At 37.0% G+C, this 15,000-nt stretch overlaps 2 protein-coding genes across 3 annotated transcripts in view; both read right to left on the reverse strand.

Annotated features, from left to right (window-relative positions):
* Nucleotides 1-2,200: 2,200 nt before the first annotated feature.
* LOC144435284 (lipopolysaccharide-induced tumor necrosis factor-alpha factor homolog) lies at nt 2,201-10,802 on the reverse strand. Its single transcript, XM_078123873.1, has 3 exons — nt 10,734-10,802; nt 4,083-4,410; nt 2,201-2,438 (listed from the first exon to the last, which is right to left on the reverse strand). Exons 1-3 carry the CDS (start codon nt 10,774-10,776, stop codon nt 2,330-2,332), a joined length of 480 nt encoding a protein of 159 aa, XP_077979999.1. The 5' UTR covers nt 10,777-10,802; the 3' UTR covers nt 2,201-2,329.
* A 2,651-nt stretch (nt 10,803-13,453) lies between these two features.
* LOC144435855 (LITAF domain-containing protein-like) overlaps nt 13,454-15,000 on the reverse strand; it is a 3,982-nt gene continuing 2,435 nt past the window's right edge. For both annotated transcript variants that reach the window (XM_078124492.1, XM_078124493.1), the window contains exons 3-4: nt 14,804-15,000; nt 13,454-14,403 (exon numbers count right to left, since the gene is read on the reverse strand). The exon at nt 14,804-15,000 is cut by the window's right edge and continues 44 nt beyond it. In XM_078124492.1, coding sequence (XP_077980618.1) covers nt 14,292-14,403; nt 14,804-15,000 — 309 coding nt within the window. In that variant the 3' untranslated portion in view covers nt 13,454-14,291. The remainder of the gene's footprint in view (nt 14,404-14,803) is intronic.

The raw sequence follows: 15,000 nt of genomic DNA on the forward strand, positions 1-15,000 counted from the left end.
TAAATTAACCCCCAAAAAACATCTCTGATAATCCAGGCACTACTAAACGCTGTGGTCAATGTAACCAATGTGAATTTATCACCGAAGGTAACACAGTAACCAGCACGACCACCACCAACAACACTCACAATGTCATAGGTCACATCACATGTACCACTCGTAATCTCATTTCCATCATCACCTGTCAGAAATGTCTTAAAAAACCAGTTTATGTAAGATGCGTACTGCTAACACAAGGGTCAGAAGACAACATGAACTCTCGTACATCAACAATTTAGACACACTGTCACCCAAGGGTATTAACCGTAAAGAGGGTTGGTGGCCGTACTACGTTTCTTTTTAAGCCCACCTAAGGCTACTCTCTTCATTCATATTCAGTTTACCATCCAGGAATTCATTCGAGGTTAGTGAGATCTTTTCACCCTGTAGTCATATTTTACTTCCATATCTGTAGCATTTTATTCCAACACTTTTATCCTGTATTCATTTTCAGCATTTTGTGACTTTCGTTGTTATCCATTTTATCTATTAGTTTTACCCTGAAGAAGGCAACTGTTGCATTGCCGCAACACCGATTTTAATAAAGATCATCAGAAGATTATGGTGACTGGTCAGACATCTTTAATGTCTACCTCACACTCTACATACATATAAACATACATACACACATACATACATACATACATACATACATACATACATACATACATACATACATACATACACACACACACACACACACACACATACATACATACATACATACATACATACATACATACATACATACATACATACATACATACATACATACAAATATTAATGCAAGTATGTGCATTCCATATATGTGTTTTATTAATTTCCGTTTAAATATATACAAGATGATAACAAGAGAGTAAAATAAATGTTTTACTAACATAACTAAATATATTATAATTGAATATTTATTTTAAAAAGTACAATTTGCACAAATGTTTGTAAATCAAATTAATTTGGGAAACAAGAAATTAAAAGACAGGCTGCAGATATATGTTTACAAAATCTATGACAGACATCATATTTTTGATCTATTAGACTTTCTTAAAATAGATGTTTACTCTTTGACCACTAACCTAAAATGGTTGTTCAAAACCTGAGAGATGCCATCTTTCTCTTCAAATATCAAATCTGTGACCTTTGACATGAAACTGGTATTTAACTTTTAACCTTTGACCCAAACAAATAGCTATTACATTTGACTTTAACCAATGAAAGGTGTTCAATTTTTGAACTTTGATGGTTACGTTTACATTGATTTATTAACTGTCACTCATTTTCAGAGTCATCATTACTTTTGGATGCAAATGGAGGAAAAATGTATCTACGCCAAATTTCTGTATTGTACATGCTGGAGAATAAATAGTCAGTAAGGTATGCTTTGCTGTGATGCGGCACATAGGCATGGCATGACACAGTTATATCTTACAGACGAGCTGGAGAAATTTGTACAAAAAAGCAAGCTATAAGTATATCATTGCAATCAATGAACAAAGTATAATCACGTAGAGAGCCATCAAACACAACAAAAGATGTCGAGGTCTCTAATTTTTAATAGGCTGTACCTCAGAGACGAATTCCCTGAAAATTAAAGTTCCTCAATTCTTTCCTAACTTTGCTTTATGAAAGCAAGTTACTGGTCATTTTGAAATAATGAAAGAAATTGAGGGTTCACCACAATCATTAATCTTCTTTTTTTCCCCCACTAGATTCTAAAATTACTAAATTTTGATATCCTTTTCAAAATTTTGTCTGGTGACCTCAGATTTTTTTTATTGATTTCAACTGAGAATAGATTGGAGTTTACCAGACCACATGAACAAGAAAAGTTTATTTGTGAGGCACTTTCTATGCTAAAGGTAAAAGTCAATGACATATTAAAACTATGTATATCCTACCATATTGTACATCCTACCAGGGAAGGGATATGTGCTTGGATAAGAATATTAGAAACATACCTATTTATACAAGTAACATTTTACCAATGAAATGTGATGCTATCATGAGACAGATCAGTTGTCAATTAATATATGTAAAAACAACAATAAAATGATAGAAATAGGGGTTACATTTTTCCAAATTGTAAATCACAGATAAGATGGGATTTTCATAACCAGAGTGTGTGTGTGTGTGTGTGTGTGCATATGTGTGTGTGTGTGTGTGTGTGTGTGTGTGTGTGTGTGTCTCTTAGTTTCCTTGAGTACACTACAAGGCACGTCTTATGTTATATGCGTATTGCTTCATTTTCAGGACCATGTGATGGCTGTTGAAGATACTTGATCAGGTAATGCATCTAGAAAGCCCGTCTGAACTGTCCCAAAGACTTGTTGCAGGATGGGCAACGGTGTGTGACATCTTGGCACGAATCCATACAAAATGGTAAGAAGCAACATAACCAGAACCTGCAATGGACACCATTACATACAGATTACTCTTAGGCTATTGCTTCGAGAAGTCTTATTTACATAAAGGTTAAAGTCATGTGTTGACACTTCATTCTGTAATAATAATATTCCCCAAATTTGAACAAAATCACACTCCAAGAGGCAAACTTGATACTGGTAAGAGTCTGTGAACTGTATTATTTGACAGGCCACAATTACAATACATTGCATTCATTTATTTCTATTATACTGCAAGGATGCAATTTGTTATTAAAGGACTTCTGCATTTCATGCATGGGTTATACTGCCAGAATGCAATTTGTTCCTAAAAGACTTCTGCATTTCGTCCATGGGTCGCTGCCCTACCAAAGGATATGCATTAACTTGCACAGACTGCCTCTTTTGATGATACAATCACAACTAAATGTAGACAAGTAGATGAACTTTTTGTAAGAAACGGTCCTTTGACTTTGTCCACTAATCTTTGGGTTTAAATAGTAAATTGCTAAATAGAGTAGAAGTAGAAAAGTATGATGTATACATGTGAATTGTGTCTGTACGTGCAAAACTTCCAAGCATAATAAGTGAATTATTAACTAACTTTGAATATGACATATCAGAAGAGTTACCCCTGATAATATTAGTGTTCATAGTTTGAATGGTGATCCCACTGACAAAACTTCAAAACTTTAAGATTTAAATTTCACCTTGAGGATGGTCAAAGTCAAATGTCAGTGTTTGAATAATAAGCTTGCTTCTAGTAATGTTAATGTACACACTTGAATGGTGTCTCTAGCTATACAATTTCCAAAGTTATTGAACTATTTGCTATTTGACCTTAAAGATGAAGGTCAAGGTCAAGGTCAAGCTTACATGTAAATGCTTACCTCCATCAACACAGGTGTAGAAGTTTGAATGGTCTCTCTTGATACAAACTTGCATAAGACATTGAACAATTTGCTATTTGACAGTGAAGGTGGGGGTCAAGGTCAAAGGTCTGGACATTAATAGAAATGTTACCTTTTATAATACTGGTGATGTCATTTCAACATCTTCAGTTATCATAGAAAGACAAATTTTGGTAAAAGTAAAAGTCTCATGAGAACGCTAATTATTGGTATTACGGGGATAGACTCTAGATGGGTGTATGTATGTATCAAACTTTTGGTGACGAGGCAAAATGTGAATTTTGAATTCCCACAAATATGGCTGCCAATTTGCCATAAAGGTTGAGATCACTAATGCAAATGTACTCTATATCATTTGACATCTGTGCCAGGTTGGAGGAAATTGAGTCATGGGTGTCAGAGATATGGCTGTCACAGACTGACAGATGAACACACAGACAGATGGGCAAGGATCATTCCTATAACCCCCTCCATGCTCTGCCCAATTGAAACTAATAATCCATAAATGCATACCCCTTTTCATCATCCACAACAGAGAAAGCCACTGATCTTGGCACATACACTTGGTACGTACTTGTCTGATATATACCTACACTTTGAAGATGTCATCAAAATTCATAGAAATGAAATTGTATGCACAGACAGACACTTGTAAGACATTAAAAAAATCTGCGAGAATGAATCTTCATGGAGTCTGGGTTCATAGATCTTTAAAATGGTTTGTTGAATGAGAGAGTCAAAGCATATAACTTACCCAAATAAAAACATAAGGATACACCAAAACCATGCCATACCATTTGGTTCTGCTTCTACCTTCGTTATGATGGATTGTCCACAGTTTGTACATGTAGCAGCTGTGGGACTATCGCCGAAAGTACTCACAAACGTTGTGTGCACGGGTTGGGCAACCACAATCGTGCTTTGAGATGTTGCAGGCATCGGTGGATATGGTTGAGCCATGTAAGGTTGTTGTTGGGGATAATAGGCTGATGGAGGGGGTTGTTGCTGTGTGTTCTGTGGATATGCTTGGCCCTGGTAATATGCAGGCTCTGGTAATGGAGCATATCCATCTCCTCGAGTGTCTGTAATCAAAGTTTTAAAAAAATTGATAAAGACGTCAGAAACATTATCACTTCAATTGACACCATATTTGCAAAGAATAGCACCAATGGCATATAAAGAGACTCATGGATTCACACCAAACAACATTACCAAATACCTCCAGTCATTAAATACTTCACATTCAGTACATACCAGGCAATCAGGCATTCATAAATACAAAGTGATAACCACAAACAAAGACAGCTATCAACATTCATTATATCCCAAAACACTGCCACTATGGAACTCACTACATCAAGAAGTTCGCTGTGAACTCAACATACAAGCCTTCAAAACTGCACTGAATGCTATCAACACCAGGGCTCCTTAGTACATGTGACCCCCGACTACATATGCGACAACCAGTATTGGTGCTTGTACGTCTATGATACAAATACAGATACAGATAGCACAACAGTACAGTTCATGTGCTGTTTTTGAACCTGTTTATCCAAATGCTGATCCAGCCTTGTTGTTATCTAGGCAATATGCTACACTATCATTTTACTGTTGCTATGTGTAGTATCTTAGTTGCTGGGTGACAACTTCTTAAAAGTTTGTCAACTTGCCTCACCATCCCTGTTGTCACCTTTGACATATACACATCACTTGACTGTCACTGTGGGCGTGGGGTTGTTGCCAGGCATATCTCCATACATTTTTTGAATTTTCATTCACTTTCATTTGAACAATTCTTCATGTACACACCCTAATAAATGTCCCCACCAAATACTAAGTCAATCGGTCCAGTGGTTTTTCAATTTAAGTCATTAGCACGCGCACACACACACACACACACACACACACACACACACACACACACACACACACACACACACACACACACATCTAAACAGACAATTTTGTGTTGTGCTGTCTTTGCCATGTCCTTTCACAGATTTGTCGTTTATTTCCTTGCTTATATTTTGAGTTTATTTTGAACACATCACCTATGTAATTAACATATAGATCTTGTAGACACAAATGAAAATCAGTTAAAATTGCCCGAGAACAATTCGAACAGTTTGTATTTACCAAATGTTACCAAAGTATTCAGAGTGTAAAGTGTAAATCATAATGGCTCGTCAATATGCAATCATTAATATCTAATAAGAAAGAAAGCTCACTTCAATAATATCATTTAGTATTGCTGGATATATATTAAAGCTACACACTGAAATGCCAAAGGTCAAATAAAACAGGTGAAGGTCAAATGACAGAGGGTAAAGGTCAAATGAAGACATTCATTTTATCATGAATATGAAAGTGAATTATTTTTCTAAGTGTATGGCATAATTTCAAACCTTTTAATATAATTGAGTACTAAAATTTTAACCAATACACACAACATACATTTGATATTGATAAGCTGAGAGCTTTTGACTGCAACCATATCAGTCTTGTTCACGTCATGACAGAGGGTGCTGTTGATAAGCTGAGAGCTTTCAAATGCAAACAGCCAGTCTTGTTCACGTCATGATAGAGGGTGCTGTTGATAAGCTGAGAGCTTTCGAATGCAAACAGCCAGTCTTGTTCACTCATGATAGATGACGCTATCAAATAAATGGCACTTATAATAAAATGTTCCTATCACCAATATACCAGTCCATGACTTGTTAATATCATCCAAATTGAATGAAGTTTACTAACTTCCACTTATGAAAATGTGATAATGGGAAAATTGTCTATGTTCACCCTTGAAATAACAACTGACAAATTAAGGAAAACACATCAAACTAATTTGTAATGTCAAATATTCATTAAGTATGGCAATAATTTATTGAAACCATGATATTTCCATACTCGTTTCGCTTCTTGTTTTGTTACAGTAACTTAGGCAGTAACTATGCTTTGTTTTGACCCACATGTCGTCTACCCTGTCAGAGTTTGTCTAATACAATTATTATACATGTCTAATAATAGACCTTTTTGTGGGAGTTTCTTGAGATAGTAACACCAATAAATTGATGACAAGACTTTTGACTATGAAGACACAATGGTGTCTACCATTGGTACATACGTACATACGTAAGCCCACGAATTCTTACATTTTGTGTGAATTCTACAAATTTTGCATGCCATCCAAAATGGCAGAATTATAGGTCGTTTAAAATGCAAAAATGATTTACTTCACTTTATGTGTGTTAATAATTAGCTATTTGTGACACCTTTATACAATGTAACAAGTCCTACAAATACACAGTATTATACCAACAGAAAGCTGTCAATGGCTAGGAAAAATGTCACAAAATGTGTCAATAATAGTTGAACATCTACATTTGTATATTCACAGCATATTATAACTTATTGCTGGTTTTTGGAGTTTGTTTAGATGACACACAAAATAAGTTTACCATAAAATTATTTGTACTAGTGCCATTCTCATGCCTTTCTTCAGAGGAGAATTCAATCACAATGCCTGCCATTGAAGTTCTTTGAAATATATGGCATCCAATATTTGGAATAGGATTCCCAGATCTATAAGAGATCTGGAATCTCTGAATGGTTTTAAACAGACATGTGCCTGACACGTACTCAATGTTTTGTAATCGTTTCTTGAATTGTATACATGTTTTAACTCTTTAGCGTCAGTACTCGACTTTGTACTCTGTTTCGTTTTGTTTTGTATATTCATCGTGTTACTTATTACTTTGTGTTTTATGTACTTTTTAAAGATATTTTTATGGCTCCATGAAAAAAAGCCACTACTTTGTAGAAAGCTGATTGGATTCCAATAAAGAATAAGAATAATAAGAATTCAGAATTTTAAATTTTGTAGAGAGGTTTACATTTACAACCAGTGACAGGCAAGAATTTACGAGCAGAACTATATAGAAACTAGCATTTACAAGCAGAGTTTCAGTAACGAACTTGTTACAAACGGGGAAAATAAATAAATGAATTGGGTTAATAACACTTGACACAGCATGTAGGAACTATGGATGCCTGTTTCACTTTTCATAGTTTGATAAGAATAGTTTTATGACCTTTTATGTGTACATGAAATGCCTAGGGAACTTGACATTTGCTTTGTGAACATGAACTATTATGTAAAGAGATATTAAATGTGTTCTTGGAGTGTACTACAAGTCTCTGTACTTCCAACATGCTGTGCCCAAATGTTTAATCCAATTCAGTTGTTTACTTTCCCTGTTTGTAACATGTTCTGCTTATAAATGCCTGTCTGTCGCCAGTTGTATCTATACCATAGTGACAGAAAAAGTTGTAATGGATGAGAAAAAGAAACTAATTGTAAACTTGTAGTACTGAAATATTCAATATCAATCAAACAGTTTAATTGTTCATAACAACAATGATGATGTCATTATTTAATGTTTAAACCCTAAATGATTTCACTGCTGGTATCAATACATTGTATTCGTTATGATAACATAAACACAACTTACATGTATTGCCACATGATTTAGAACAAAGTGGCCTTGGGTCATCATGTGGTGGTCACAGGGGTCATATGATATCACTACATGCGTAGCAGCTATCAATATTATTTACCCTGTCTGTGACATGACTAAACATACTGACATTAAATATATTACATTTATACCATTGTGCTAAAACCATATGTTAAATTGTTTTAACCAGTGAAGGAAGACATGTACTAAACATCTCCATACCTTGTCATTGCCCAGTGCAGTGGTGAGCGACAAACTCGCACCAGTAGCAGTGTAGTAACTTTGTCATCATGAAATCAATATGTTTCAGCTTAGCGCAGTGACATACAAGCTTAGACAGGGCTCGAAATTAACAGTAGTCCCATGTCCCCAGACTACCAATTCTCATCATGGGCTACCATAATTTACAGCTGGTAGCCCACTCAGGCTACCACAGATTATGCAATGATTCAAAGGATGGAAGATTTATGGACATGAAAGTATTTTTCCAATAGAGGAACTCTGTTTTCAGTTAAGGAATACAGGGCTACAGGTCACAATCCCTGGGCTACCACTTTCTGAAATTGGTAGCCCACTAGGACTACCAAAGAAAACAGTTAATTTCAAGCCCTGACTGCTATGCCAACTATAGCTACTAAGCTAGTGATAAATGGGCGCTGGTAAACATTTGTTCTCACCGGCTCCTTGTAGCATAGTGGTTAGCACACAGGATTAGCAGTCGGGAGGTCATGGGTTCTGTGACCGACCCAAACCCAGGGTGAGTGTTCTACAGACTCGATGGGTAGGCTGTATCACTAAGCTGTGTCTCACTCACAAGACGAATGTGAATTTGGGATGGACTCCTGGAGTAATGACTCAAAAAGTCAGGGACGATTACTCACATGGAGCCCAAAGGTGCTATGTTTGCCGGGCCTGGGTGACTCCGGGATAGCCTGTGGACTGTCTGGAAAAGCCTTGACAGGTCCACACCAACGTGTTATGGAGCGTGCAACATAGCCCTGTCACGTAGTCCCAAACCTGAATGGATCTCTATAGCACTGTGTGTACTTGTGTGTATATGTCTGCAGAAGAGAAATTCACTGGGATCAATTCCCAGCACACAAAAAATATTAAAAAAAAAAAAAAAAAAAAATAATTGCTCTCATTCATTTCCAATTAGAGAGATCGGTAGTTTTCAATATCTAATTTCATTCACACTGAAACAAACTATGACAGCTGGGGTGATCACAAATACATAGTCAGAGATGTATGAGTCTGACTTCACAACTGGCAAAATATAAAAATATTCAATTATACATTTATAGCCTAATACTCTTGCAACACCAATGGATATTCCTTGTTTATTATCTTGCTGTGCGCACACACACAGTCTCACACACAAACAAACAAACAAACAAACAAACAAACAAACACAAAGAATATAGGCCTGGTTATAAAGCCTGGAAAAGCAGTTATGTGAAGGTTATTTGGAGTAAAATGGTACAATAGCTTGCTCTGCTCATCATTGACTTGTAATGAAGGTTTGTCTGCATTTGTTTCTTTGTTCGAGTGTTTTTGTTTCTTTGTTTGTTTTTTGACAAATGTAAGTCAAAACAACAAAATTGACTAGATATATACATTTCTGCAGCCTAAATCCTTTGAGGAAATACAGTACACATGGTACAATTATCTATACACAGGGCTACGCAACAGTGCTCCTTATTTCACTTCCTTATGCTGTCATTGTGTCACATGTATTCAATACAAAGAGACGAAACAGAAAAGGACATTCCATCACGTCTATATTCAGGTAGGTGTTACTGCATACTGTACACCTTTGTCTGGTATACGTAGTCGATCCTGAGTGATTGATTGTGTTTCAGGACCTTTTCAGTGGCTATTAATAATACGCACGTACAGCACTATACGTATCATGTGAGATGCTCAAGTGAATTTTTGAAACGTTCGCTGACGGAGAAAGCCTCGATTATATTAACGTTCCATCTTCACTCTGCTCGGAGAAGACGGTCAGAATTAAATCCACCGGCTTTCTCTGTCCTCACGTCAAGTCGGCAAACAGAACTCGTGATGAGCTAAAAGTAAAACAGCAATATTTCACCATGGAAGTGTCCACCAAGTGAACTACATTGTACGTTAGACCACTACATGGTAAAAGTACGTCTCTAGTCTGCAAACAGAACTCGCGATAACAGATAAGCAAAATCAGTTATCACCTTGCTTTCCATTTCGTTTGGGTCACTTACTGCCAGTACTACCATGGAAGATAGCTATAACCCACTTATAAAGTTATATGAGGCACAGTCCCGTGATAGAGGGAATGAGGCACAGTCCCGTGATAGAGGGACTGTGCTTGAGGCGTACATTTGAACATGGTGTCATTCTTTCATATACAATGCGGTATTGAGAGACAGTCGATAAGTCATACACTACTGTACTGTAGTACCATGTTCCCTAATACATCCATGGCATGGGAGTACTGAACTAGCTTCCACGTATCGTTGCGTTGCACCGTTGCGTCCGGTACGTACACATCCTGTAATTCCTTTCAACTTCTCAGCAACAACTTTTTGTTACACTCGACTTACAGACTACTTTGATAACGCTGGTCTCGTCCTCCATCAACAGATGGATGTAGCATACACTCGGAGTACGAGATCGTAATTTTGATAAAGACAAACCGCGGCAAGGAGAACGACGAAAACAAACCCCGATAACCATTTACAGTTACTTACACAGCTGTTTTAAAATTTAACCTCAACAACAACACATGACTTTGTGGTTAGAAACCGACCCCTTGCTTCGGGGTGTTCGGGATAACACTTACAAAACAATCTACACAGCCAGTGTACAAGTAAATTATACGGTATATAACGGAAAAGGGACGAACTAACCTCCTGGGTAGGGCGGTGGAGGATCGGACATCTTGTCGGCCATCTTGCGATAAAATTTTGAAGTGTACGATGTTTGACCTTTGGATGCCCTCGACTCGTTGTCGGGGGTGTTACCCTTATTTTAACAAATTACAGCGCGTGGAAGCATTTCGCTGTGGCTTGAAAGATTTTACACGTCCCTTACCATGGAATGTAAACTTGTTTGATTCCTTGAGTATTATTTGACCAGAGGCTGCCACTTGTGATGGTACTTAAATTGCCCTGGCCTTTTTAAATAAAAAGATATTTTATAATTATTTTCTTTCAGTGAAGTTTAATGATGAGCTTATCTGTATGTTATATGACGATACCAATAACATCATTGGGGGGGGGGGGGGTAGTCTTTTTCGTTGTCACAACTTTATATATGTTGTCCTTGCTGTAGAAGATGATGTTTCTCGTAATGGGTGCCTTTATACACATGTTATACTAGTCTATGGGACGACCTTCGGTAATTACAAGGGGGGGGGGGATCAGGCCCGAAATTGTTGCGCGTTTTTAATATGACCCTCCCCGTGCTAAAATGTGACCCTCCCTCAATTTCCTTTCTCTATAACATGACTCTCCCCTGTTAAAATATTTCAAAAACACGGTTAAAATGCTGCCAAACATGGAAAACAACACTAGTCTTAAAGGTATTTGTTATTTCTCAGCTACTATCACTGGAGTGAATTTGTATGAAATTGGCACTGCATTAACCACAGTACCTGTGTTTTGATCTCATTGGCTGAGCTGAAGGCAACTGTTGATCAAAATCACACGAAGTGAAGAAAAAGTCACATCACATAGCCCTGAGGGCGTTAACGTTTTGAACGCGAGATACATAATGAAATAAGCTTAGAGCGCCTTCAGTAATTAAAAGGGAGGGCCGGGGAATGAAGGTGGGGGGGGGGGTTAACTTTTCACAAGGCTCTCGAGGAAGGGCCATATTTTAGAAAATGAGATGAGGGGAGGGTCACATTTTACTTTGACTCATTCTATTGATTAACTTTGCAATAAAAACGCATTTCTAGCTGTTGGACCCCTCGGGCGCGGCTATTCTGTTTACTGTAAAAGGAGACAGAAACAACTGAGGGCGCTAGCCAGCCAGGCCAGCCAGGCCAGACGTACAGATGTACTCATCACATCACCTGTGTGCTTTATTCAGCAACGTTTTTTTCTAAAATTACTGAGACTGTAAAATATGTCAGCGTTTGCAAGGTACTGATAAAACTAAAGGTCCTAGGTAAAAACAAGTTTTTCCTTTGAGTAGAATTAAAACGAGCCACTTTAAAAGTGTAGTGGGAACGGAGATTTCTGGAGGGAAATTCAACATGAAAGGGAACATTGACAACAATATACATTGAGTAAAAAGAGCCATTTAAACATTTATATAAAAAGACTGGTATATATTCCATTTTTTTGTTCCGCTTGGCACATGCATGGTAAAGTGTATGTTTTCAGCTTTCATTCTAGTAAAAGGGTAAGAATACATAAAGAATCTGAAGATAATAGAGTAAAACACACACGAGCTCTATTTCACCTAGTCTGTAATTTACATAGAATCTCAAGCTTGGCAAGTTACTCCTCTTTCCCGACACTTCAGAAATTGGCTATTACTGACTACAGTTCTCAGATAATTTGCCTTCTTACATTTCAACAAAAAGCACTTTCTCTAGGTTTTCCAGCTGTATATTGTATAGTCCATAAACATATGCGAAATGATGACAATAGATTGTGGTGTTACCAAGCAACCAAGTTGTTGACGTATCAGGTATCCATCACGCCGCGATGATGACCCACCATTGTGTTGAACCCCCCCCCCCCCGATACACATGCCGGCAAACCTTGCCTGTGATGACGTCGATACTGTACTCATTATTACATTATAGATGCACTGCAAACACATGTTTAGAAAACGTTTTTGTTCATACAACAGTACTTCAGAAAGTGATGACGTTGAGTTGACTATGGTTGCCATGACGATGTCATTACCCTTTTAAGCTTGCTAATTAAATGTCATACACATCGTCGCGATAATTGCATTTCTATGAAATATTATTTATACATGTAATGACAATATTGTTTTGTTACATGGCAACCCAATCATAACAAAAGGATGTCTGGTGAATTCAATATTTAGCTCTGTTTCAAGTGGCTGACTGCATTTCAAGGAAAACACTTAATCAATTTATGAAAAAAAGCCCTCATATACTCAGTATTTTCACTGAGAGGCCCAGTGAGTTATTTGTGTGGAATTTTTCAGGTGTGTGTGTGTGTGTGTGTGTGTGTGTGTGCGCGCGCGCGCATGGGCATGAAACAGAAATATTACAGTAGATACGAGATAACAATAGCAATGTCGTTAGCGTATCACCGACAAATTGAAAATAGCGTAACGTTACGTTCATAATTATAGAGAAAAACAATTGGAAATTGCGATCAACTCAAATAAAAGTTCTCTTGTTTATTTCATAGTGAAATTACAAAATATAATTGGAAAGAATGTAAACGATAGTTGACAATAACTATTATAATTACCAAGGCACTACTAATTAATTGGATAGTATTTGTAGGTCTAATTAATATGAAAAATATAAATGGTTATTTAGATATCGTTGGTATTATGATATGCATATGAATTAAGGCAATCATACAGAATCGATGTAAGCTAGACTAAAAAGCTTAAAGTAATATATTCGTGCACGGGTGTCGATTTCACTTATTAATAATGAAGTAAAGGTCAAATTACGTCACTTCTACAAAAAGTACACAACATAGACTATCTAGAGTGGTGATTTGGTGGATAATCGAAATATTATGAATACGTGCTTATACACGTAATCTATTACGTCTCGTCTATCAGAAATACGTTATTCAATGGTTGAACACTGAATATTCATTCAACCATTATTGAATAATGTATTTCTGCTATCTCCCATGATAGCCGATTGTAAAGATACCCTATAAAAAGATCACCTTGATGGTTTTTTTTGAAATCGCAAATAATTGTTACAGTAGGTGATGTAAAATCATGAAATGACTCTCCAGAACCTATGTTTTATGAAAGTGTCTTAAATTTCTGGAGTGGCGTTCCCTTTAACTAACTATAATTAGATATTTTAACAGTTAGTTTGAAATATGTAATATATATATAATATTGTTCCCATTCATTCCAAAACATCTACACCTTCTTTTGAAGCTTACACTGATTGCGCACGTACGTGGATAAAATGCTAAATGTGATGATGTTAGCTCTGGTAAAAGTACCACAGCATTGAACTGAAAGAAATATTGAGTTGGACATTATTAATCGCTAAAATGTTGATACAGGTAAGGGACAAGAATATACAAATATAAAAATTGTCGTGATGTAGAACTTATTGTTGACAATAAAGGGACCTTGTGTCAAATTAAGTTCTGTCTACAGTCTACGTGAAATGGAGATTACTGGTGTCAGAAAATGTGAATAGTGAAGAATCTCTGTCCTCGGAAATATTGTCCGGTGGCTTCTTCCGTCGAGATGTCTTGTTTTCTCTGTCTTCAACAAATCCTTCTGTTGACACCTATTTGATAATCACACTTGGGACAGTAGTGGACGCAATCTTTGTTTGAGTTGAAGAAGAACGGCATCACACAACAACCAGCTACCATTCTGAAATCATGAAATGAGAGTTAATGTAAATGAGGATGGTATAGTGTATTTCCAAGGATTGGGTGGACGAAAACAATTCTAACAGACGATTACAGATTCGTTTTATAAAGTTGTGAGTGCATCGCTTTGTAAATAACACCACCAAGGGATCTTATTATGTATGTAGTGGGTATATGCTTCACAGCCATGTAGTAGGGATGTGGACAAATATACCTTGTAACAGGGCTGTGAGGCACATAGCTGGCACATGGCTGTGCTCCTCTGCCTAGTATTAGTACGTGACCACACCCAACTAGCTATAGGGTGTGTACATGCATCCTGGTGCTCGGATGTGCAAGGTTCCCTGGCTCTGTAAAATTAAAACTGATAATTTATCTTTTAGAAAAGAAACACTGCATACCCGCAAAAGAACAGTAGCGTACACACACACAACGTGCAGCAGCCAATCTCATAGCTAATAACTGTATCGACGTCTTGTCGACATCCGGGACATTTTACACGGACGGAGGATACAGCGTTCGCCACCATGTCCTCGGCGGACTGACTGGGTGCCGTGGAACAGGAAGGCTGTTCTGTTATTGCCATCATGTTGTTTTG

This window comes from Glandiceps talaboti, chromosome 5 (assembly GCF_964340395.1).
Source record: "Glandiceps talaboti chromosome 5, keGlaTala1.1, whole genome shotgun sequence".
Classification (NCBI taxonomy): Eukaryota; Metazoa; Hemichordata; class Enteropneusta; family Spengelidae; genus Glandiceps; species Glandiceps talaboti.